Here is a 27,454-nt window from a genome sequence, read left to right on the forward strand (position 1 = left end):
TATCATTCCTACCAAGAAGCACTGTGGTGGCTGCATCCTGCTATGAGATGCTTCACTGCAGCAGGCCCTGGAAGGCTTGTGAAGGCGGAGGGTAAAATGAATGCAGCAAAATACAGGGAAATCCTGGAATAAAACCTGATGCACCCTTTCTTTTCCAGCAAGACAATGACCCCAAGCATAAAGCCGAAGCGACACAGGAATGGTTTTAAAACAACAAAGTTGATGTCCTGGATTGGCCAAGTCAGAGTCCAAACATCAATCCAATTGAGAATTTGTGGCTGAACTTGAAAGGGCTGTTCACTTATGATCCCCATGCAATCTGACAGAGCTTGAGCAGTTTTGTAAAGTACAGTGAAAAATGGCAGTGTCCAGATATGCAAAGCTGACAGAGACCAATCTACACAGACTCAAGGCTGTAACTGCTAGCTAAGGTGCATCTACTAAGTACTGACTTGAAGGAATAGAATCAGAATCGGGTTTATTAACACTGGCATGTGTCATGAAGTTTGTTAACTTAGCAACAGCAGTTCAATGCAATAAATATAGAAGAATAAATAAGTAAATCAATTACAGTATATGTATATTGAATAGATTAAAAATTGTACAAAAACAAAAATAATATATACTTAGAGTGAGGTAGTGTTCACGGGTTCAACATCCATTTAGGAATCTGATGACAAAGGGGAAGAAGCTGTTCCTGAACTGTCCCTGAAGTATGTACCTTCAAGGTTTTTGTACTTCCTACCTGATGGTAACAGTGAGAAAAGGGCATGCCCTGGATGCTGGGGGTCCTTCATAATGGACGCTGCCTTTCTGAGACACCGCTTCCTAAAGATGTCCTGGATGCTTTGTAGGCTAGTACCCAAGATGGAGCTGTCTAAGTTTATAACCCTCTGCAGCTTCTTTTGCTCCTGTGCAGTAGTCCGCCTTACCAGACAGTGGTGCAGCCTGTCAGAATGCTCTCCATGGTACATCTATTGTTTTTGAGCATTTGTGTTGACATACCAAATCTCTTCAAGCTCCTAATGAAGTACAGTTGCTGTCTAGCCTTCTTTATAGCTGCATTGATATGTTGGGACCAGGTTAGGTCCTGAGTGATCTTGATACTCAGGAACTTGAAGCTGCTCACTCTCTCCACTTCTGATCCCTCTATGAGGATTGGTATGTGTTCCTTCGTCTTACCCTTCCTGAAGTCCACAATCAGTTCTTTTGTCTTACTGATGTTCAGTGCCAGGTTGTTGCTGCGACACCACTCCACTAGTTGGTATATCCCATTCCTGTACGCGAGATTCCTGATTCTTTTTCATCTACTAAATACTGACTTGAAGGGATATGTAATTATACAATCATTGTGTTTAATAATTATAATAAATTTAGACCAATTTATAGAAATCTGTTTTCACTTTGACATGAAAGTGTCTTTTCTGCTGATCAGCGTCAAAAAAAGCCAGTGATTCAATGCTGTAAAACAATAAAAGATGAAACTTCCGGTGGGGGGGGGGGGGGGGAGAAAGGGGGTGAAATAGCACATTTTACAATGTATATCAGTGATAATAAACCTGATCCTGACTCAAATCAGTTACTGTATGCTCGCCTAGATAATCAAAGATTTGAAATCTTGATTTAGAAAGAGACATTGCGTGATCAATTTTGGATAGAACAAAGTCACTATTTTGAGAAACAGAGAACTGTAGTCGTTTTATCATCTTGCTTCAACACAGACAACAAACTAAGGTGGAGCTGGTCCTGCCAAAACATGCCTCTGCTTTTAAAAGTTTGTTTACTATCTGGGGGAAAGAATATGCACAATGAAGGCAGACTAATTCCTTCTACTGCTTGGATCACCTGCTAACAGCATATCACTCCAGTTCAAAGCCAGGATAGACATCTAGGAACAGACACAATGGCAGCATTCATCCATAGAGCACCTTTAACATATAGAGGCAAGGCTCTGCACAGGGGCACTGATAAATTCTGACTGTGGGAAGGAAATAAAGGCTCAATCAGCCTTTGCAAAAGTTTATCTGGAACAGGCAGGAGGCGGCTATGAGTGAACGTTGGTAAATGGGATTGCCATAAATGGGTACATGATGGGTAGCGTCGACATGGTAGAGTGAACAGCCTGTGTAACTCTAAATGCCATTTTATGGTCTACACCTTCAAGGACGCAGCCCTGACACAAAGCTCAATCTGAAACATATATTCTCCATTTCCTTAAACAGATGACGACTCACTTGCTGAGTTAATATAGAACAGCACAGTGCAGCACAGGCCCCTCAGCCCACAATGTTGTGCTGGCCTTTTAACCAAAGATCAATGTAATCCATCCCTCCTGCATAACCCTCCATTTTATATCATCCATTTGACTACCCAAGAGCCAATTAAACATCCCTAATGCCTCTACCACCACCTTTGACATTCCCCCTATACCTTCCTCCAATCACTTTAAAATTATGCCTCCTCATATTGGCTATTTCCACTCTGGAAAAAATCTCTGGCTGCCCACTCAGTTTTTGCTTCCTATTATCTTGTACACCTCTATCAAGTCAACTCTTTGTCATACACTCTAAAGAGAAAAGCTTTAGCTCACTCAACTGTTCCTCAACCATTAGACAAGCTCTCTAATCCAGGCAGCATCCTGGTTAAATTTCCTCTGCACTCTCTCTGAAGCTTCTACATCCTTCCTATAATGAGATGATCAGAACTGAACACAATACTCCAGTGTGGTCTATCCAGAGTTTTATAGAGCTGCAACATGGTTGTCTATAAGTTATATGCACGGAGTTGCGCACTTTGGTTTAGAGAAGATAATGTCTTTATTTCCAGAGGTAAGATGATGATGTAGCGATATACTACATATAGAGCTATATTGGACCATCGGGGTCACCAATGTAGCAATGCACTACATACAGAGCTAGAGACGACAGGCAGTCAGTAAGTTGTTTCCAGACTAGTTTATTCAAACTTCGCAGCGCTGGCATTTAATCCCTAGCGCCCGCCCTCTCCAGGCAGAAATGACGTCAGAGGTGCATTACCAAAGTCTCTCCCCACATGCTGGCTACTTGTGAGCTGGTTCACCTGCGCAGAAAGTGAGTCGCCACATAACCCCCCCCCCCACACAGAACCGGCGATACACCCCCCCAATGTCCACAGTCTGGATCAGCCTCTGGTTGGGAGGTCTGCCTCTGTGCCATGGTGCCTGAACCTTGACCGGCTGCGCTAAGTCCACATGGACTGGTTTGAGTCAGTCCACTGTGAAAACCTCCTCTCTCCCCCCAATGTCCAGAACGTACGTGGACCTGTTGTTGTTGATCACCTTGAACGGCCCCTTGTATGGCCGCTGTAGTGGCGCCCAGTGTCCGCCCCTTCGTACAAACACAAATTTACAGTCCTGCAGGTCTTTGGGTACATGGGTCGGGGTCCGTCCGTGCTGTGAAGTTGGCACGGGGGCCAGGTTGCCGAGCCTTTCGTGTAGTCTGTCCAGGACTGCTGCGGGTTCTAACTCCTGCCCCCTTGGGGCTGGTATGAACTCTCCTGGGATGGCCAGGGGTGCTCCGTACACCAACTCGGCCAACGAGGCATGAAGATCCTCTTTGGGCGCTGTGCGAATTCCAAGCAGGATCCAAGGAAGCTCGTCCACCCAGTTAGGTCCTCTCAGGCGGGCCATGAGAGCCAACTTCAAGTGACGGTGGACGCGTTCCACTAGTCCATTTGACTGTGGGTGGTGTTACGTTCCCCAGTAACTGGGTAGTTTAAGATAGATGGATCCACCGAAGCCTGATGCTACTATTTTCAAACGTTTTTATTTATAAAGGGGCACAAACGTATGGTTAATACAAAACATTCAGATCATATACGTCGTCACAACTCAATCTAAAGCACAGGTATAGTAATAATCAATCAGAAATAAGCTCTACAGTTGTCCAGGGGTAATGTAGATATATATGGTTTACTGGATATTTAAAAGTCTTTTTGCGGTCAATGCAGTTCCACCAGCCGCCGTCGGTTGTGGTGTCGCGTTGGTGCACTTTTGTTAGAAAGAGAGAGAGAATGAAACATTTACCCAACAGGTTTTCCAACCTGTAGGAGGTAGTCGGAAGTCTCGTTGGGGAATGGACTCTCATCTGAGGCCGTTCTTCCGTGGTGAGGTCGCCAATCCCAGGCAAGGGAAGGATGCACACGAACCCCACCACCGGCTGTCGCTCTCTAAATGCAGTCGCAGGAATTCTCGCGTATCTTCTGGTGCGTCTGGCGCCCCGCCTCGGCAGCCCACCTTTTATCTGGACTGGCAGGGTTGTAGATGTCCATCAGGGTAGGGGGGCGAGGCAATCCTTACCCCATCACCCATCTCACATTGCCCTGAGATTTTGCACGTAGGCCAATTCCTTATCCCACAAAGGTGTCTCCCAAGACAATGGCTATGTCCGAGGCTTTTGTCTTGTTGAGTGACCAGCCCACTTTGCCCGAGGGCTTTACACTTGGTTTTCATGAGACAATAGTCAAAGAGTCGCTTTATTCTGCTTCCCTGGGGAACGTGGTCTTCAGCACGTCTCCCTCTCTCTCTTGGGTCATTTGACCCCCCCCTTGACTAGGGCTCTTGCGAATCTCACAAAGGAGGGGGCTGGGGTCATAACAGTGGTAGGCAGTAGTGTGGTGTAGCTGCGTTCCCAACAGGCTGGCCACAGCCGACCACAGGCTGGAGGTGAACTGGGCACCTCTGTCGGAGGTAATGTGGGCCGGTACCCCGAAACGTGCTACCCAGGTTGCAATCCGTGCTCGGGCGCAGGAATTGGCAGATGTGTCGGTGAGCGGGACCGCCTCTGGCCACCTCGTGAACCGGTCTACCATAGTTAGGAGGTACTGCGCTCCTCGGAACACTGATAGGGGGCCCATGATATCCACATGAATGTGGTCGAACCTCCGGTGGGTGGGTTCGAACTGCTGCGGCGGGGCTTTAGTGTGCCGCTGCACCTTGGCTGTTTGGCACTGCACACGCGTTCTGGCCCATTCACTGACCTGCTTGCAAAGTCCGTGCCACGTGAACTTGCTGGAGACCAGCCGGACAGTTGTCCTGATAGATGGTTGTGCCAAACCGTGTATGGAGTCGAAAACTCGCCGCCTCCAGGCTGCCGGGACGATGGGGTGAGGTTGGCCGGTAGCCATGTTGCACAGGAGGGTCCTATCACCTGGGCCTATGAGAAAGTCCTGCAGCTGCAAACCCGAGACTGCGGTCCTGTAGCTGGGCATCTCGTCGTCTGCCTGCTGCACCTCCGCCAGTGCTGCATAGTCCACCCCCAGGGACAGGGCCTGGACAGCTGGTCTGGAGAGTGTGTCCGCCACGACGTTGTCCTTTCCCGAGACATGCTGGATGTCCGTCATATACTCAGAGATGTAGGACAGATGTCGCTGCTGGCAAGCTGACCAGGGATCGGACACCTTCGTGAACGCGAAGGTCAACGGTTTGTGGTCCGTGAACGCGGTGAACTTCTAAGAAGTACCTGAAATGCCAGATTGCCAGATACAGTGCCAACAGCTCCCAGTCGAAAGCACTGTACTTGAGTTCGGGTGGTCGTAGGTGCTTGCTGAAGAACGCCAGGGGTTGCCAGCGCCCCTCGATGAGTTGCTCCAGCACCCCACCGACTGCTGTGTCGGACACGTCCACCATGAGGGCGGTTGGAACGTCCGTTCTGGGGTGCACCAGCATCGCGGCATCTGCCAAGGCTTCCTTAGCTTTAACGAAAGCGGCCGCGACCTCCTCGTCCCAAGTAATGTCCTTGCCTTTACCCAACATCAGGGTGTACAAAGGGCGCATGATACGGGCTGCTGAGGGGAGGAAACGGTGGTAGAAGTTCACCGTACCAATGAACTCCTGCAGGCCTTTGACCGTGTTGGGCCAGGCAAAGTGGCGGATCGCATCTACCTTGGCGGGCTGAGGTGTTGCCCCGTCTTTGGTAATCCTGTGGCCCAGGAAGTCAATGGTATCGAGACCGAACTGGCATTTGGCCGGGTTGATCGTGAGGCTGAAATCACTCAGGCGGGAGTAGAGCTGGCGGAGGTGGGACAGATGCTCCTGGCGACTGCTGCTGGCTATAAGGATGTCATCCAAATAGATGAACGCAAAGTCCAGGTTGCGTCCCACCGCATCCATTAGCCGCTGGAACGTCTGTGCGGCATTCTTCAGGCCAAACAGCATTCGGAGGAACTCAAACGGGCCGAACGGGGTGATGAGTGCTGTTTTGGGGATGTCTTCAGGGTGCACCGGGATTTGATGGTATCCCCGGACGAGGTCTACTTTGGAAAATATTCTTGCCCCGTGCAGGTTTGCTGCAAAGTCCTGTATGTGCGGCACTGGGTAGAGGTCTGTAGTTGTAGCCTCATTCAGTCCGCTGTAGTTGCCGCATGGTCTCCAACCCCCAGCTGCTTTGGGCACCATGTGCAGTGGGGAGGCCCATGGGCTGTCGGACCTCTGTATGATCCCCCATTCCTCTTGAACTCCTCCTTCGCCAGGCAGAGCTTTTCCGGGGGGGAGCCTTCGTGCGCGGGCGTGGAGGGGTGGTCCCTGGGTCGGAATGTGGTGTTGTACCCTGTGTCTGGGCACGGCTGCCATGAACTGCGGTGCCAGAATCGATGGAAAGTCCACCAGGATTCTGGTGAATTCGTTGTCCGACAGGTGATGGAGTCCAGGTGTGGGGCCGGCAATTTGGCTTCACCCAGGGAGAACGTCTGGAAAGTCTTGGCATGTACCAGTCTTTTCCCTTGCAAGTCGACCAGCAGACTGTGAGCTCGCAAGAAGTCCGCCCCCAGGAGTGGTTGGGCCAGTGTGAAGTCCCACGTGAACCGGCTGGTGCCGAACTGCAGCTGCACTGTGCGGGTGCCATAGGTCCGTATCGTGCTGCCGTTTGCAGCCCTCAGGGTGGGTCCTGGCTTCTTATTGCGGGCGTTGTACACCGTCGGGGGCAAGATGCTGATTTCCGCTCCGGTGTCGACCAAGAAGTGGCATCCCGACTGTTTGTCCCAGACGTACAAGAGGCTGTCCTGGTGGCCAGCCGCCATAGTCATTAGTGGCTGCTGGTCCTGGCCCTGGCCCTTGCAGGGCAGGTGACAACGGCGGGCTTCTGTGCCCCACCGCTGGTGGCAGAAACACCATTGTTCACTGTCCTCCTCACTCCTGCCTCTGTGTTGTGTGCGCCCCCCTGCCGGGCCTGGTCTGGTCTGCTGTTGGGAGCGTGGCCTGGTAATCTGACCGACGGACGCCACGCTCTCCCTCTTGGCTTTCCACAGCACGTCTGCCCGGGCTGCCACCTTCCGGGGTCACTGAAATCTGCGTCGGCCAGCAGCAGATGTATGTCCTCAGGCAGCTGCTCTAGGAACGCCTGCTCAAACATGAGGCAGAGCTTGTGTCCGTCAGCCAGGGCCAGCATCTCGTTCATCAATGCTGACGGCAGCCTGTCTCCCAAACCGTCCAGGTGAAGCAGGTGTGCACTCCGCTCATGCCACGAGAGGCCAAAGGTCCCAATGAGCAGTGCCCTGAATGCTTCATATTTGCCTTCTTCTGGGGGCGACTGTATGAAATCCACAACCTGGGCGGCCGTCTCCTGGCCAAGGACGCTCACCACGTGGTAGTAACGCGTGGAATCAGAAGCTATCTGCTGAATCTGGAACTGGGCTTCTGCTTGGCTAAACCACATGCGTGGTCGCAGCGTCCAGAAAGTCGGCAGTTTAAGCGAAACTGCGTGAACAGATGAAGAGTCAGTCATCTTTCGTTGGGGTCACCAATGTAGCGATGTACTACATACAGAGCTAGAGACGACACGCAGTCGGTAAGTCGTTTCGAGACTAAGTTTTTTTTCAAACTTCGCGGCGCTGGCATTTAATCCCTAGTGCCCGCCCTCTCCGGGTGGAAATTACGTCAGAGGTGCATTACCAAAGTCTCTCCCCGCGCGCTGGCTATTTGTGAGCCGGTTCGCCTGCGCAGAAAGTGGGTCGCCACAATGTCCTTATTTCCAGAGTTGGAGACTCAAGAATTAGAGGGCACGAGTTTAAGGTGAGAGGGGAGCAATTTCATAGGAACATGAGGGAATATTTTCACTAGGGGATCAGTATATGAAATGAGCTGCCAGAGGAATTGTTTTGTATGGCGGTATACATGTATTCAGAGGAATTACAATAAAATTGAACATTACCTTATGGCTTCTGAAGTCAACTGCCTGACTAATGAAAGCCAACACTCCATACACCTTCCTAAGCCTATCAACCTACATGGCAACATTGAGGGATCAATGGATGTGGATTCCAAGATTCCTCTATTCCTCCACACTGCTAAGAATCCTACCATTGTACTCTGCCATTAAGTTTGACCTTCCGAAGTGAATCACTTCACCCTCTTCAGGGTTGAACTCCATCATCACTTCTCAGTCCAGCTCTGCATCCTTTCAAAATCCCTTTGTAACCTACAACAACCTCCACACTATCCACAACTCCAATCTTCATGTCATCTGCAAACTTAGTAACCCACTCTTCCGTTTCCTCATCCAAATTATTTATAAAAATCACAAACAGCGGGGTCCCAGAACAGATTCCTGCAGAACAGCTCAGAACATAGCAGAACATACAACAATCACTGAGCGATGACGGGCTATACCTTGGTGCAGTTGATGTTGCCGTTCAAGCACTGACAGGTGTTGCACTCTTGATCCCATCTGAGCCCATGTGGATGGTACTGTCCTGATGTGAAACACGACTTGCCAAAGCCAATAACTGCAAAGAGAAATACATCAAAGGATCAGCTCTTTGCCAAGGGAGTAAACAGCTTGCATAGACTCCCAAGTGCTTGTGCTCTTCAAGGGATGCAGTGACACCGGAAACCTTTTCTCTTGGCAATCAGAAATGAAGTTTCACTTAGGAATGCTGTCAGCATAAATTGTAAACATGCTCTTTACAACCAACACCAGGGCAGACAAAGCACAAGTTAGATGTAGAGTGAAGTTGCCTATGTGTGAAAGGTAGATGAAAGGGCAGTGTAACATATCTCAGCTTGCTGATGAGATAAAGGGAAAATGACGTTTTTATTTCCAGAGTTGGAGATTCAAGAATTAGAGGGCACATGTTTAAGGTGAGAGGGGAGCAATTTCATAGGAACCTGAGGGAATATTTTCACCAGGTGTTCGGTATATGAAATGAGCTGCCAGAGGCAGTGGTTCAGGCAAATACATTAAAAAGAACTTGGACAGGTACATGGATTGGAACAACTTGGATCGATACAGGTCAAAAGCAGATAAATAGGATTAGTTTAAATGGGAATCTTTGTCAGCATGGACCAGTTGGGCTGAAGGTCCTGTTCCATGTTGTATGTCTCTATGACATTAAGATAATTGAGCTGTGAGGAGACAGATTAATAGAGCAACAGAGACACAATGTGAAAATAGGCCCTTCAGCCCACTGAGTCTGTGCCAACCATCAACCAGCACACATTAATCCCATTTTACTCTCCCCATATTCCCATCAGGTCTCCCAAACCCTATGGTGAAAATCCAATTTGCAAAGGCCAATTAATCCACCAACCTGTACATTTATGGGATGTGGGGGGAGCCAGGTCATCTGGGAAAAACCATGAGATCACAAGAAAAACATGTAAACTCCACACAAGATTGGAATTGGTTGGAAGCGGTTGTCACACATACTGAAGTACAGTGAAAATCTTGTCTTTCACGCTACTCATACAGACTGAAAATGGACGGTTATGTGGGAGGAAAGGGTTATATTGATCTTGGAGTTGGTTAAGTCAACATAATGCACTGAAGGGCCTGTACTATTCTATACTTCAATTTGAAAGGAAAGCTCACAGAGAGACACAAGATTTCCCATGGAATTTTCAGAGCTGATGCGCAGTGCCTGTTTAGACTGACTGGACTCAGGGCAGGTAGTATTCCCAGGATAAGGGGCCACTCATTCAAGTCTGAGATGAGAAGAAAGCTCTTAATTTTAGGGACTATGAATCCTTGGAATTATCTTCCTCAGGGGGTGTGTACACTCCGTCATTGGGTAGATCTTGGGGTAAAGGATCAGGGAATGTGTGGTAAATACTGAGAAACTATTGATCAGTCTTCAGCAAGGTGACTGGTCATAAGGCTTGGTTTAATAATTATGCTAAATATATTTATGCACAACTCTATCAAACACTTCAAGGGATAGAAGCAACAACTGGATACAGAATACATCTCCCTTGATACTCCCTGAGCAGAGAAAGTGCAGCTCAACATACACATTAACACTCCCTCTACATTTTCCTGTAAAACACTGGGACGTTACTGTACAGGTAAAACAGAATAAAGAACTACCTTCAGACTGTACCATCAATCACTGCCAACGTAGGTCTACATAAACACAGAAAATATAAATTGGTCCATAACTGTCGCATATACTGAGGTTTAGTGAAAAACTTTGCTTTGCATGTCTACCATACAGATCATTTCACTGTATCAAAGCATTGAAGCAAAACAAGATAAAGTAATAACAGTGCAGAATAAAGTATTACAGTGACAGAGAAAGTGCAGCGTAGGCAGACAATAAGGTGTAAAGTTATAACTAGATAGATTGTAAGGTGAACAGTCCATTTAGAGGATCACTCATTAGTCTCATAATAATAAGATAGCAACTGCCTTTGAGCCTGGTGATACGTGCTTTCAGGTTTTAGTACCTCCTGCCCACTGAGGGGGGAAGAAGAGAGAACGTCTGTGATGGGTGAGGAAATGACACAACAATAGCTGACAAGGGAAGTCAAAAACAACATAAAAGCCAAAGGCGGCACATAATACAGCAAATATTAGCAGGAGGTTGGAGGTTTGGAAAGCTTTTAAAAACCTGCAGAAGGCAACTAAAAATCAACCAAGGGGAGGGAATTAATAAAATATTAGGCTAAGCTAGCCAATAATATTAAAGAGGATACTAGAAGTTTTTTTTCAGTAAAAGAGTACATATTAGACCACTGGAAAATAACACTGGAGAGGTAGTAAAGGGGGACATGGAAATAGCAGACAAATGGTATCCATCTTCACTGTGGAAGACACTAGCAGTATGGCGGACGTTCAAGAGTGTCAGAGGGCAGTAGGGTGTGCAACTGTTATTACTAGGGAGAAGGTGCTTTGGAAGCTGAAAAGGTCAGAAGGTGATAAGTCACCTGGACCAGACAGACTACACCCCAGGGTTCTCAAAGAGGTAGCTGAACAGATTGTGGAGGCATCAGTAATGATCCTTCAAGAATCACTACATTCTGGAATGGGCTGGACAACTGGAAACTTGTGAAGACACTTGACTCTTCACAAAGGGAGGGAGACAGAAGAATGAAAATTATAGGCCAGCTAGCCTGACCTCAGTTGTTGGGAGGATGTTGGAGGCATTCTTAAGGATCAGGTCTCAGAGTATTTGCAGGTACATGATAAAATAGGCCAAAGTCAGCTTGGTTTCCTCAAGGGAAAATCTTGCTGGACAAATGTGTTGGAATTCTTTGAAGTAAAGAAGCAGGACAGACAAAGGAGAATCAGTGGATTTTGTGTGCTTGGATTTTCAGAAAGCCTTTGACAAGGTGCCACACATGAGGCTGCTAAACAAGATAAGATCCCAGGGTATTATAACAAAGATCTAATTAGCATGGATAGAGATGGGCTCATTGTCAGGAGGCAAAGAGCGAGAATAAAGGAAGCCTTTTCTGGTTAGCTGCCAGTGTCTATTGGTGTTCTGCAAGAGTTGGAGTTGGGACTGCTTGCTTTTATATTACAAGTCAGTGATATGGATGACAGAATTGATGGCTTTGTGGCAAGGTCTACAAGCAATACTCAGAAACATAGAAAACGTACAGCATAACACAGGCCCTTTGGCCCACAAAACTGTGCCGAAACATGTCCTTACCTTAGAACTACCTAGGCTTACCTACAGCCCTCTGTTTTTCTAGGCTCCATGTACCCATCCAGGAGTCTCTTAAAAGACCCTATCATTCCCGCCTCCACCGGCAGCCCATTTCACACACAATAAGTGGAATAGGTAGAGAAGCAGATGGTGTTAAGGAAATAAGGTTGCAGAAGGACTTAAGACAGATTAGGAGAATGGGCAACATGGCAGATAGAAAATTGCACTGGGAAGTGTATGGTCATACACTTTAGAAGAAACAATAGTGTTGACTATTTTCTAAATGGGCAGAAAATTTTGAAATCTAAAGTGCAAAGCAACTTGGAAGTCCTCCTGGATTCCCTAAAGGATAATTTGCAGGTCGAGTCAATGGTAAGGAAGGCAAAGGCAATGTAAGCATCCAACTTGAGAGGACCAGAATATAAAAGCAAGGATACATTGCTGAGGGTTTATCAGGCTCTGGTGAGGCCTTACTTGGGAGTACTGACAGTAGTTTTGAGCTCCTTATCTAAGAAGAATGTCCTGACATTGGAGAGGGCTCAGAGAAAATTCACGGTAATCATTCCAGGAATGTAAGGGTCATCATATGAAGAGCATTTTATGTCTCTGGGCCTTTACTCGCTCAAACTTAGAAGAATGGGGGATCTCACTGAAACCTGTCAATGTTCTTAAGACTACATAAGAGTGGAAATGGAGAGAATGGTTCCTATAGTGGGAGAGTCTAGGACTAGAAAGCACAGTCTCATCCACTTAGAATGGAGATGAGGAAGAACTTCTTTATGCAGAGGATGGTGAATCTGTGGATTTCATTGCCACAGGTAGCTGTGGAGGCTAAGTCATCGGGTATATTTAAGGTGAAGGCTGATATGTTCTTGATTAGATAGGGCATTAAACATTATGGGGACACAAAGTACACTGCAGATGCTACAGTCAAATAACATGTACAAATAAGCTGGATGAACTCAGCAGGTCGGGCAGCATCTGTTGAAAGGAGCAGTCAACGTTTCGGGCTGAGACCCTTCGTCAGGACTGGAGAAAGAAAGATGAGGAGTAGATTTTAAAAGTGGGGGAGGGGAGAGAGAAACGCAAGGTGATTGGTGAAATCTGAAGGGGGAGGAATGAAGTTAAGAGCTGTGAAGCTGATTGGTGAAAGAGATACAGAGCTGGAGAAGGGGGAGTCTGATAGAGGACTGAAGGCAATGGAAGAAAGAGAAAGGGGGAGGAGCACCAGAAGGAGGTGATGGGCAGGCAAGGAGATAAGGTGAGAGTGGGAAAAGGGGATGGGGAATGGTGAGGGGGGGGGCATTACAGTAAGTTCAAGAAATTGATGTTCATGCCATCAGGTTGGAGGTTACCCAGACGGAATACAAAGTGTTGTTCCTCCAACCTGAGTATGGCCTCATCACGACAGTAGAGGCAGCCATGGAATGACATATCGGAATGGGAATGGGAAGTGGAATTAAAATGGGTGTCCACTGGGAGATCCCACTTCTTCTGGAGGATGCAGCATAGCAGAACAAGTGCTACATCTGCCCCTACACCTCCTCCCTCACTACCATTCAGGGCTCCAAACAGTCCTGTAATACCCCCTCCACCATTCCCCATCCCCTTCTGCCTCTCACCTTATCTCCTTGTCTGCCTACTGCCATCGCCTCCCTCTGGTGCTCCTTCCCCCCACCTATTCTTTCTTCCATGGCCCTCTATCCTCTCCTATCAGACTCCCCCTTTTCCAGCCCTGTATCTCTTTCACCAATCTGTTTCCCAGCTCTTTACTTCATCCCTCCCCCTCCATTTTACCCATCACCTTGTGTTTCTCACTCCCCTCCGCCCACCCTTTAAATCTACTCATCTTTTTTTCTCCAGTCCTGCTTAAGGGTCTTGGCCCGAAACGTCAACTGTACTTTTTTCCCCATAGATGGTGACTGGCCTGCTGAGTTCCTCCAGCATTTTGTATGTGTTTCTTGCATCATCTTCAAACCATTCATATTTATGTTCAGCCAAGGCCACCAACACTAGTTTCTCAATCCTCAACATAACAAATTGGGCAGGATGTGTTTTGTACACACTCTTCCCAGGGTCAAGCCCTGGAAAAACAGATTATGTTCAAGAAAAACAGCGACAGATTGCGAACTCATTGAAATGAATCAAGCCGGGTTAGTCCAGTTGTTTTTCCCAGTGAGGCAAGAAGAATAAACAAGAACGTGCATGCTCAGTGGAGGTGGCTTACACAGGTCACTGGGATATTGCGAGGAAGAAGCAACAGCAAAGACACAAAAGGTACCAGGTGCTGGAATTGAGAGCAAAATAAAAATAACAAGCTCCTGGAGGAACACACTGGGTCAAGGCTGTACCTGCAGAGGGGCAATGTTTCAGGTTGAGACCCTGCATCAGGATTTTGCCAGGTCTGGAGATACTGGGAAAGGCTGGCCAGTCTATATATTTATTCCAATGAACATAGGGGCAACCTTGCAGAAATATTTAAAATTATGAGAAGCATAGTTCAGACAGGTCTTCTCAGTCAACTCCCATCATGGGCACTAGCATCTCCACCATCAAGGGCACCTTCAGAAGGTGATGCCTCAAAAAGACAGCATCCATCATGAAGGAACCTCACAATCCATCTTATCTTGTTACTGCCACAAAATAGGTGGTACAGGAGCCTGAAGATAGACACTCAATGTTTTAGGAACAACTTCTTCCCCTCCATCAAATTTCTGAACAGACCATGAACACAATCTTGGGATTTTCCTCTCTTTTGCATTATTTCAGCCTCGCGTGGTCCCAGAGCACATTCTACACAATTCAGAATGCTCACCAACGCCTCTGCTTTTCAGAGGCTGAAGAGAGCAGGACTATGCACATCTATACTCAATGTCATTCTACAGATGCGCAGTACAGAACATCCTAACAAGCTGCATCACTGCCTGGTACAGAAACCACACTGTGGCAGACAGGAAGGCTCTACAATGGGTAGTCAAAACTGCCCAGTGCATCACTGCCACCAGCCTACCACCTTCAAGAACATACATACAGAAAGGTGCCAGAAAAGGGCCAGTGACATCATGAAAGATCCCACCCACCCTGCTCTTGGGACAATTTGTCCCCCTCACATCAGGAAGAACACTAGACGTACAAAAAAGCTGGATGAACTCAGCAGGTCGGGCAGCATCCGTTGAAAGGAGCAGTCAACTTTTCGGGTCGAGACCCTTCGTCAGGACTAAAGGAGGAGGGGGCAGGGGCCCTATAAAGGTGGGGAGAGGGTGGAAAACCAATCAGAGGAAAGATCAAGGGGTGGGAGAGGGGAAGCAGGGAGGGGAGAGGCAGGAGAGGTGAAGAAGGAATCTAAGGGGAAAGCACTATGGGTAGTAGAAGAAGGCAGAGTCATGAGAGGTGATAGGCAGCTAGAAGAGGAGACAGAGTGAAGGTGGGATGGGGGAAGGGAGAGGGAGGGAATTACTGGAAGTTGGAGAATTCGATGTTCATACCAAGGGGCTGAAGACTACCCAGACGGTAGATGAGATGTTGTTCCTCCAACCGAAGTTTGGCCTTATCATGGCAGTAGAGGAGGCCATGTACGGACATATCCGAATGGGAATGTGAAGGAGAGTTGAAGTGAGTGGCAACTGGGAGATCCTGTCTGTTGTGGCGGACGGAGCGTAGGTGCTCGATGAAGCGGTCTCCCAATCTGCGTCGGGTCTCGCCGATGTAGAGGAGGCCGCACCAGGAGCACCAGATGCAATAGATTACCCCAACAGACTCACAAGTGAAGTGTTGCCTCACCTGGAAGGACTGTTTGGGGCCCTGAATGGTGGTAAGAGATGAGGTGTAGGAACAGGTTTAACACTTACGCTTGCAGGGATAAGTGCCAGGTGGGAGATCTGTGGGGAGGGACGTGTGGACCAGGCAGTCGCGGAGGGAACGATCCCTGCGAAAAGCAGAGAGGGGTAGAGGGGGAAAGATGTCCTTAGTGGTAGGGTCCTGTTGAAGGTGGCAGAAGTTGTGGAGGATAATATGCTGGATCCGGAGGCTGGTGGGGTGATAGGTGAGGACAAGGGGAACATGGTCCCTGTTGTGGTGACGGGAGGATGGGGTGAGGGCTGAAGTGCGGGAAATGGAGGAGATGCGGGTGAGGGCATCATTGATGACGGCAGAAAGGAAACCACGATTCTTAAAGAAAGAGGACATTTGGGATGTCCTCGAATGGAAAGCCTCATCCTTGGAGCAGATGCGGCGGAGACGGAGGAACTGGGAATAGGGAATAGAATTTTTGCATTTGGCAGGGTGGGAAAAGGTATAATCAAGGTAGTTATGGGAGTCAGTGGGTTTATAGAAGATGTCAGTGGACAGTCTATCTCCAGAGATGGAGACCGAGAGATCGAGAAAGGGGAGAGAAGTGTCCGAGATGGACCAAGTGAATTTGAGGGCTGGGTGAAAGTTAGAGGCAAAGTCAATGAAATTGACGAGCTCAGCATGGGTGCAGGAAGCAGCACCAACGTAGTCGTCAATGTATCAAAGGAAAAGTTGGAGAGCAGTACCAGTATAGATTTGGAGCATAGACTGTTCCACATAAACCACGAAGAGGCAGGCATAGCTGGGGCCCATGCGAAAACTATGTAGCATCTACACCAAGACCACCAGATTCAAAACAGTTACTTTCCCCAAGCAGTAAAGCTGATCAACACCTTCATCACTAATTCATCCCATCATTTACTATTTCCTGTCAGTCACCTCATAAACAGTTACTTGGCCTGTACATACTTTCTAGACATACAAAGTATATAAGCTATCTTTTGTATTTATGTTTATTGTGTTTTTATTGTGTTCTTTATCTTATTGTTTTTTTTCTGGTGTTGCATCTATCTAGAGTAACAATTATTTTATTCTCCTTTACAATTGTGTACTGGAAATGACATTAAACAATCTTGAATCAACACACAGAAAATGCTGGAGGAACTCAGCAGGCCAGGCAGCATCTATGGAAAGAGTACAGGAGTACAGTTGACTTTTCGGGCCAAGAACATTAAGCAGGACTGAAAGAAAAAAGGATGAGGAGTAGATTTAAAAGATGGGGGGGGGGGGGGAGAGAAACACAAATAATTTTGAATATTTCCTTGAATTTTTAAAATACATTATCATTTATAGCACTTTTTATGTATTGCACTGTACACTTGCCACAAAACAACATTTCATAAACATGTCAATGGTAATAAGCCTAATTCTGATTCATTACCCCAGGGTAGGGAGTCCAAAACTAGGGAGCAAAGGTTTAGGATAAGTGGGGAAAGATTTAAATGGGACCTGAAGAGCAACGTTTTTCCATGCAGAGGGTGGTGAGATTATGGAATGAGTTGCCAAAAGACATGGTTGAGGGTACAATAGTATTTAAGAAGCCCATGGATGGGTAAATGGAGGGTAAAATTGGAACTGAGCAGGCAGCATAGTTGGGCTGAATGGCCTGCATCCATGCTGTATTGTCTGCAACACTATGACTGGTGTAGAAGAAAGATAGTCAGCTTAATGAGGTGAGGCGGACAGGTGCAGCAGGGGATATGTGGATCCAGGTGAGAAGGGAGATGATTGGCAGATGAAGCCAGGTGGGTGGGGGGAGAGAAGAGGGGTAGAACATCATTAAGCAGCACAGGATGGTAGACACAGCAGTGACCAATGGGAATAAGGCAACACAAATACTTCAGTTCACACCTGCTGATTGAAAGAATATTGGAAGTACAATAGAATAGGAATTTACAAGGAAATCCATTAAGTGATTGAAATGAAGATTAACTTTATTTGTCTCATGTACATCAAATCTTCAAAACGTACAGTGAAATGCTTTGCATGCATATAAAAAATCCAAAGATGTGCTGAGGGCAGCAAGTGTTGCAACGCTTCTGGCAGCAACACAGCACGCGCACAACTTAGAAAAAGTTCAAGAGCCGCAAAGTAATGTTGCAGCTCGATAAAACCCTGGTTAAACTTGGAGTATTATATTAATTTCTGGTTGCCTCATTACAGGAAGCAGATGGAAGCTAAGAGAGGGTGCAGAGGAGATTTACCAGGATGCTGCCGGGATTAGAGAACATGTTTTGTGAGATAGGTTGAGTGAACTAGGTTCTTTGGAGAGAAAGAGGATGAAAGGTGACTTGATAGAAGTATTACAAGATGATATAAGGCATAGCCAGAGACTTTTTCCCCCCAGGTTAGAAACAGCTAACATGAGGGGACATAACTTTAAGATAACTAGAACAATATTGGGAGACAAACAAGATTTGTTTTACAGAGATTGGTGAGCGCGTTGGACGCATTTTCAAGGGTGGTGGTAAGAGGCAGTTACATTAGAGACATTTAAGAAACTTTTAGATAGGCACATGGATGACAGAAAAAGGTAAGGATATGTAGGAGGGGAGGGTTGGATTAATCTACGAGTAGGTCAAAAGGTCGTCACAACATTGTGGGCCGAAGGGTCTGTACTATGCTAGTGTGCTATGTTAAAAAGACAATTTGAAGAGCTCGTAGACAGATCAATACGACCAAACAATAGGATAATTGTGTTTCAGCCAATGCAAAGCCATCCAATCCACCCCAGCCCCCATTCCCGTTTAGCTCCCTTGACTGACTGTTGCTGGGAGACAGACATGCAAGCAAGGAGCCCCTGCTACTCTCAAGCAAGTAACCACTCATTAGAAATGAAAACAAGGTCACAAATAGAACCCATTAGCCAGTCGGCAGACCTCGAGTGTTCTTAAGTCAAATAAGGAAGCATTGCTTCTTTTTAAAAAACAAAAAGAGATCACGTACCTTCTTGGCATCTGTGGCCTGCTCTCCCAGCTGGGCAGATGCACCTGTAACCATTAATCTCATCCACACAAGTGCCTCCAATAGCACAAGGAGAAGACTGGCATTCATCGATGTCTTAGAGAGAGGGAGAATAAAAAGTACACATTAACAAAGAAGTGAAGGACACTAAAAACGCTGATGAAACCCTGTTTCCTGCGTTGCCTAATTACAGAAGCCAGAGCTGGCCTCTCAAACCTCATCATTAGTTGCACAGTGAACAATTGAGTTAAAGCAGCAATTGAGAGGCGGCTCTCTGAGTGGTTTTTTATTTCCCAACTTCAGTCGGTGCAGCTGTGCTTCCAGGCACTGTCAATGAAGTGTCAGTGTCTGCGGTGAAAATACAAGAGCCAACTTTCCATTCCCCTCAGCTCAGGGACACCCACTGCCTTTTGGGTTAACAGATACCCTGCCACCAAGGCATCATAGTGTCAGGAAGTCGGTTCAGTAGATTGTGAGTGGGGGGGGGGGGGGTGGGAAGGGGAGAAGACAAGAGCAAGGAAAATTTTGGGGTTAAGGCAGCAGAGAGCTTCACAAATAGAGCCATCTCCTGTTCCACCTGAAATCCAGAGCATCACATACAAATTGCTAGGGAACTCAGCAAGTCAGGCAACATCCATGGAGAAGAATTAACAACTGCTATTTCTGGGCAAGACCCTTCTTCTTGGCCCAAAACTTTGACTGTTCCTTTCCACAGATGCTGAGAGCGAGAGTGCGTGAGAGAGAAATCACAAGACATTGGAGCAGAATCAGGCCATTCAGCCCATTGAGTTTGTTCTGCCATTCTAACATGGCAGATTTATGTTTCCTCTCAACCCCATTCTCCTTGTAACCTTTGACACCACAACTAATCAGGAACCTATCAACCTCTGTTTTAAATTCACTGCATCTGCGGCAATGAATTTCACAGATTTACCACCCAATGGCTGAAGAAATTCCTCCTCATCTCTGTTCTAAAGAAATGCCCATCTATTTTGAGGCTGTGTCCTCTGGTCCTAATCTTCCCCCACTGAAGGAAACATCCTCTTAACATCTACTATCTAGTCCTTTCTATATTCAGTTAGTTTCAATAAGATTCCCCTCACTGTTCTAAACTCCAGCAAGTACAGGCTTCATAAATTAATCCTTCGAATCTTGGGATCATTCCTGTGAATCTCCTCTGGATCCTCTCCAATACCTGCTAAGAGCCCAAAACAGAGAAAGGAGCTTGTTTTGCTGTTGCCTTGTGTTGTACTGTTGTTGTGGCTACTTGTGTTTTTCTGCTCAGCTTGGTGGGGATGGTATGCTGGCACTGGAAGGTGTTGTGAGACTTGCGGACAGCCCCCAGCACATACTTGAGTGTGTTGGTTGTTAACATAAACAACACATTTCACTAAGTCTCAACAAACATGTGATAAATAAATCTGAATCATAATACAACTCAGAACTTGTATGAAAAAAATCATAAATAAATGACACAAACTAATTTTTTTTTCAATTCGCGTTCCTTGACACAAGGACGGATAATGCAAGCACACACTGAGAAAAACAGTTATACAAACTCTTGTCTGGGAATGCAGCCCTTCACCGTAACGCACTCCTGTAGGTGTTACCAAAGACCTTTTGCATTTGAAGGTGGACTAGATCTAAAGAGACCTTTCAAGGTTCTTTAAGGTTAAAACAAAGAATACAACTGTGGAGAGGGTGTTATGTGTGATGGGGACAATTGGCTTCAATTCGCCCAGACATGGCCTTTCTTTCTGAATGAATAATATAGTCAGCTGGTGTTGCATTATACGAGGTACAACTGGCCTGCACTGGAACAAAAGGCGAGCTGGGTCACAAATGGCACAACCCCTGAACCCTCCACTCTGCACGTCAGGTACTTACTGATTCGACAGTCCGGTCCGGCAAAACCTGGAGCGCATTCACACCGAAACCAATTCACACCGTCAACGCAGATGCCTCCATTGTAGCTGTGAAGACAAAGCACAGACACCCCCCACCCCACCACCACTTGTCTGTTAGTCAGAAGTGACCGCCTGCTACCATCAACATAAGCACAGCTGAGCGACAAGGACACGTGAAGAAAAGCAACAACTTCTGCCTCAACATCACCCACTATTCAGATGCAAATATCGATTGTCATTAAGGAGGATATTTCAAGCTCTTGTTTGACAATGGGAGAATGGCAGGGTCCGGGACGCCTGCTGTTCCATTTACAGCTGAGCATCCTCAAAGAATTCCCTTTATTACCCCTTCTCTCCTCCTGCCGATTACAGCCCTGTGTCACAGATAAGGCAACCCCACCCCTGGCTTCTCACACTCACTACACAGGCCCGAGTTGGCCGCGGGATTGTCATCTGGCTCAGGACGAGGGCAAGATCAAGGGATTTGCAGTAAATCTGTTATAAAGCCGATTAACGCGGCACAGATTTAATTTTAAATGAGATTACAACAATCCCCCACTCTTTTATCCATTGTGGCAGGAGTTGTATTACACTGGCCTCTCATTCTTTTCCTTGTCCTATCTGTGTTCGACGTGAAGGCTACCTGTGACCCCACTGGAGAGGAAAACTTCTGAGAAACAGGTTCAAATCACATTACTTTTTGGGAGATGGAATAGCACAGTGGAGCACCTTGCTGAGGTTTAACCCCAATCGTGGGTGAAACATAGAGCAGAACAGCAAAGTACGGGCCCTTCAGCTCACAAAGCAGTGCTGAACTTCTAAGCTATTCAAAAATCAATCTAACCCTTCCCTCCTACAACATAAGCCCTTCATTTTTCTAACACCCATGCACTTATCTAAAAGTTTCTTAAATGTTCCTAATGTATCTGCCTCTACCATCAACCCTGGCAGCGTGCTCCACACACCCACTACTGTGTGTAAACAACCTACCTCTTTCTTTCCTTCAAATACTTTAAAATTATACCCCCTTGTTTTGCCATTACCACCCTACAAGTCACTGGCTATCCACTTGATCTATGCCTCTGATCAAGTCATCCTCTTCTGCTCCAAAGACAAAAGCCCCCAGCTCACTTAACCCATCCTCATCAACATGCTCTCTAATCCAGGCAGCATCCTGGTAAACCTCCTTTGCACCCTCTCTAAAGCTTCCACAACTTTCCACAACCAGAACTGAACAAAATAATCCAGGGTTGTATAGAGCTGCAACATCACCTTGGGAGATTCTACAAATGCTGGAAATCCAGAGTTACACATACAAAATGGTAGAGGAACTCAGTGAGTCAGGCAGCATCTCTAACAAGTAATAAACAATCAACGTTTCAAGCCAAGTCCCTTCATCAGTACCTTGGGCCAAAATATCAGTTTATTCTTTTCCATTGATGCTGCCTGACCTGCTGAGTTCCTTCAGCAATTTGTATGTGTTACCCTGCAAAACTGCCTTGCAGCTTTTGAACTCAATACCCCAATATTCTATGCACAACACACAAAACGTTGGAGGAACTGAGATCAGATATAGATGGGGAACCGCTTTGTCAAGCACCTTCACCCCATCTCCAAAAAGCAGGATAATCTGGTAGCCAAACATTTTAATTCTAATCCCCATTCTTATTCCGATATGTTGACTTTATCTTCTGCCACAATGAGGCCACTCTCAGATTAGAGGAGCAACATCTCATATTCCATCTAGGTAACCCAACCTGATGGAATGAACATCCGAATTCCCCAACTTCTGGTAATTCTTCCCTCTCCTTCAATTCCCCACTCTAGCCTCTTACCTCTTCTCCTCACCTGCTTGTCACCTTCCCCTGGTGCCCCTCCTCTCCTTTCTCCCATGGTCCATTCTCCTCTCCTATCAGATTCCTCTTTCAGTCCTTTACCTTCCCCCCCATCACTTCCTAGTTTACGTCCTACTGCTTCCCCCATGCACCAGGCTTCGCCTATCATCTTTAGCTTGTACTTCTTCCCTTCTCTCACCACCTTATTCTGGCATCTTTCCCCTTCCTTTCCAGTCCTGATAGAAACATAGAAAATAGGTGCAGGAGTAGGCCCTTCGAGCCTGCACCGCCATTCAGTATGATCATGGCTGATCATCCAACTCAGAACCCTGTACCTGCTTTCTCTCCATACCCCCTGGTCCCTTTAGCCACAAGGGCTATATCTAACTTCCTCTTAAATATAGCCAATGAACCGGCCTCAACTGTTTCCTGTGGCAGAGAATTCCACAGATTCACCACTCTCTGTGTGAAGAAGTTTCTCCTCATCTCGGTCCTAAAAGGCTTCCCCTTTATCCTTAAACTGTGACCCCTCGTTCTGGACTTCCCCAACATCGGAAACAATCTTCCTGCATCTAGCCTGTCCAATCCCTTTAGAATTTTATACATTTCAATAAGATCCCCCCTCAATCTTCTAAATTCCAGTGAGTCTGATAATAATGAGTATCTGATAAAGGGTCTCAGCACAAAACATTGACATTTATTCCCTCCATGGATGCTGCCTGACCTGCTAAGTTCCTCCAGCATTTTGTGTGTTATTCTGAATTTCCAGCACCTGCAGAATCTCGTGTTAACAGTCCATACACCTTCTTAACCTCCTCCCCCCCCCCCCATCAAAACTAGCTCCTGAGGTCAGGATTGAATCCAGGTCTCTGAGCTATGAGGCTACAGTTCAATTTTGTAGAGACAAGAGTCTGTAGATGCTGTTTGACCCACTCAGTTCCTTCAGCAGATAGCTTCTTGCCCTATTAAGTGCATTATTTCCTTGCTCCAAGTTGAAGAGGAGGTTTTTAGGGTATAGTGAAATAAATAAGGAAATAGCTGTTTTCAACATAGTTTTTCAGATATTTATCCCAAAGGGTCTGTTCCTGAGCCGTACTGTTTTATGTTCAGGAGAGTGAATTTAAGATAATCAGCAAGAGAACCGATGGAAAGGTTAGATATTTTTTAAAAGAATACAGCAATTGTAAACTAGAAGGCACCGCCTGAGTGTGCGGAAGCAGATTCAATAGGAACATTTAAAAGGAATTGGAAAAATACCAAACAAATAAAATTTGTTTGGCTCAGCGGGAATGAACAATGGAGTAAGACTCATAGGAGTTCTTTCAAAAACCTGGCACAGGGACAATGGGCTGAATGGCCTCATTCTGCATTGAGGAGCTGGGTTTTGTCAGAAGTCCTGCCAGGGGCCTTTTCACCCTTGGTTTCCCAGAACCTAATCTAGTGAAAAATTCCAAAAACACACTCTTCACAACAAAACACCACAAGACTGGTCACTCACCATGGATGAGGGCTGCAGTCATTCTTATCTGCAGAAGCAAAAGGAAGAACAAACATTGTCAGAACATCTGCCTTACACATCAGGGGTCCTTGTATTCAGAAACTCTTGGCAGTGGTCCCTGAAGCCAGTGTAGGTGATGACTCTCCTGCTAGGCTCATCGATCTACGATCTTTTCTGTTCAGCTATGCCTTGGGCTAAAAATTCCCGTTTACTACTCCAGTCACCCTGCTTCCAAAATGAACCTTACAACCAAATCAAATTCTCAGAGTTGTATAGGATGGAAACAGGCCATTTCACCCATCTCCTTACCACTGACTGTCTACACTTCCCGCTAACTTGGGAAAGCCTGCAACATATTCAAAGGCCCCTCACACCTTGGTCAATCTCTTGAAAGCACTGGCTCAAGGACAGCTTCTGCACTGTTGTTATAAGATTACTACATGTTTCCCCAGAATAAGTATATTCTTGACCTCACAATCGATCTGGTTATGATCTTGTACCTTACTGTTTACCCATACTTTGCATACCTTATAGCTATTACACTTTACTCTGCATTGTTATCTGATGTTAAAACTAAAAGTTCAACCATAAAAACTTAAGTAATAAGAGCAGAATAAACTTCGATGACCTTGCATAGTATACTTAAAGCAGAGGTTGATAGGTTCTTGATTAGTCCTCTAGAAATAAAAGGTTAACATTGCATTTGCCTTTCCTATGACTAATTCAACATGCAAGCTAACCTTCTGGGAATCCTGCATGTGGACTCCCAAGATCACGCCTTTATTCCATCTACCAAAGTGCATGGCCATACACTTCCCTAAATTATATTCCATTTGCCGCTTCTTTGCTCATTCTTCGAATCCGTCCAAGTCCTCCTGCAGACTCCCTGTTTATTCAACACTAACTGTTCCCTCACCTATCTTTGTATCTTTTGCAACATTGGCCACAAAGCCTTTTGGTTTAATGTCAATGCTGATATTAGTGCAGATGACCAAGAACTTGTTTTCAAACTCTCCAGGAGAATGCAAAGGATCCCATGGAATTCTGCAGTCATTACATGGATATACAACTAGGACGTTTCAGGGCCAATTCAAGTACTGCAGTCCTTTACTTCTCCTGGGGCAGTTATATTCTGATGATATGTCAAACCAGTTGGATAATGAAGTTAAAATTGAGTTATTCCTATGTACTGAGATACAATGAAAAGTTTGTCTTGCATATTGTTCATACAGATCTATTCATTACAGTGCAATGAGGTAGAACAAGGAAAAATAATAACAGTACACAATGAAGTGTTACAGTTACAGAGAAAGTGCAGTGTAGGTAAACAATAATAATGGTGCAAGGCCATGATGAGATAGATTGCAAGGTCACGAGTCTTCTTAATATTCTAGGGTCTTGTAATGGGAATGTAGAAGCTGTCCTTAGCCTGGTGGCACATGCTTTCGATAGGGTGTTTGCCCAGGCATCCCAAGGAACATTCAACTCTCAAACATAGCCTCCAGAACAAACCATTCTTATTGGGTATAGCCAGGCCCACAAATACCAAACAGGCTTCAAGAAGACACACAAGAGTAGTGAATTTGATGGACACATAGATAATTTAACTTACTCTGAGTGCAGCTGGGTCCTTCCCATCCCTCTTTGCAGACACAGGTGAAGGTATCTCCATTGCCCACACATGTCCCTCCATTCTGGCAAGGGTTGGGGATACAACTGCTATTCTTAGCTGAAACACAGGAAGTGCACTAGTCAAGTCTTGTGCAATAGAAGCCAAACCAACCACCTTACATGGAAGGAATGGTGCATAGGACAGCACATTTTGTGGAATGATTAACAGTTGCATCGGTAACTGAAGCAGGAAGATGTTCTCTGGACAGAACTTCCTGCAAAATTACTTAAAGAAGAACTCACCAAGATTGCAGGTACTGCCATCCCACTCTGGCACACATACACATCGAAAGGTATCTCCCACATCATAACATGTGCCTCCGTTACTGCAAGTATTTCCGTCACACTGGTTCTCCCCTGTGGAAACAGAAAGGCTGCACAACTGAACAGTGAAGGTGTTGAAGACAAGTCAATGGTTTCTACTTATGGAGCACTTCTAATATAGTACAACAACCGAAGTTCAAAGTAAAATCTATTATCAAAGTACATATAAGTTTCTATATAGTACCCCAAGATTCACTTTCTTACAGGCACTTACTGAAAGTTAAAGAAATACAATAGAGTTTATGAAAACAATGCACAAAGACTCAGAAACAGCCAATGTACAAAAGGTAGGCTATACAAATAAAATAAATCCATACACTGGATATACCGTAGATTCCGGATTTTAAGCCGCTACTTTTTTCCCACATTTTGAACAGCTTTGAACTTTGCGGCCTTTAAAACGGAGCGGCTAATACATGATTTTTTTCATGCCGCCTTGTAAACATTTTGCCTCATAACAGTAGACCAATAAAATTGATGAGTAGTTCACAGAGGTCCAATGAAATTGTACGATAAATCAAGCGCACTTTCACAATTAAATTATTGTAAATCAGTCATTTGTACTCACCCTCATCAACATGGAAAACACTCGAAGAAAAGCATTGTGCTGCCTTTATGGCAGTTATTTAGTTTATAATATTTTCGCTTAGTAATTCATTTTCTAGTTAAAGTTAGAAGAGTTTTAACTATATTTGTTTTCTGTACTACATCGTGGGATGCTATGACGTCACACCCGGTTTCGCCGCGTCTTGTGGGAAAAATGCCAGTTTGCGATAAACGGAAAGGAGGGGGGGAGCACATTACGCGAGCGGCTTTGGATCTGAGCGAACGCTGCTTTTAAATGCCGTTTGCGATAAACGGGACGGCGGAGCGAAAACGCTGCTTTTAAGTTAAAGGCGATCAATAACTTTTCCTGGTAGGCTGCAGTATATATATTTTTTACCAGTCGTTAGGAGATATTGGAATGTTGTTCAGTAAAGAAGTATACGCAACGTATATTTAAAAGTAGCCGCGTTACGGGCACGGTTCGAAAAAAAGCATTTGCAATATGTATTTGTTTTTGTTACCATATGGATTTAATTAAAAGTTAAAAAATCCTCACGTGTAATATCTTTCTGTGTAAATATCTCATATTACAACGTGGGACACATGCGGCCGAAAATCCGGTGCGGCCTTTACAAGTAAAAAATTGATTTTATTTCTAAAATTAGAGCCAGCGGCTTTTAATCAGGTGCGCTCTGTAGTCCGGAATCTACGGTAGTATGAATATATTATCGTGCATGTATGTGTGTGTATGTACATACAATACACGCACATATAGATATACACATATATACAGAGAGAGAATGTGTGTGTATGCATGCACATGTGCGTACGTGTGCACATTGCTTTATTTGTCACACGTATATGAAAACATTGGAACATGGAATGAAATGCACTGTTTGCATCAATGACCAACACAGTCGAAGGATGTGCTGGGGGGCAGCCTGCAAGTGTCGCCGTGC

At 45.8% G+C, this 27,454-nt stretch overlaps 1 protein-coding gene across 1 annotated transcript in view; it reads right to left on the reverse strand.

Moving 5' to 3' along the window:
- LOC140724802 (protein jagged-2-like) overlaps positions 1-27,454 on the reverse strand; it is a 258,587-nt gene that overhangs the window by 17,517 nt on the left and 213,616 nt on the right. The window contains 6 exon segments of the mRNA XM_073039432.1: positions 8,642-8,757; positions 18,697-18,810; positions 20,602-20,687; positions 23,955-23,982; positions 25,567-25,683; positions 25,869-25,982. Of these exon segments, the coding sequence (XP_072895533.1) occupies positions 8,642-8,757; positions 18,697-18,810; positions 20,602-20,687; positions 23,955-23,982; positions 25,567-25,683; positions 25,869-25,982 (575 nt within the window).

The sequence above is a fragment of the Hemitrygon akajei genome, chromosome 3, assembly GCF_048418815.1.
Source record: "Hemitrygon akajei chromosome 3, sHemAka1.3, whole genome shotgun sequence".
NCBI classification, from domain to species: domain Eukaryota; kingdom Metazoa; phylum Chordata; class Chondrichthyes; order Myliobatiformes; family Dasyatidae; genus Hemitrygon; species Hemitrygon akajei.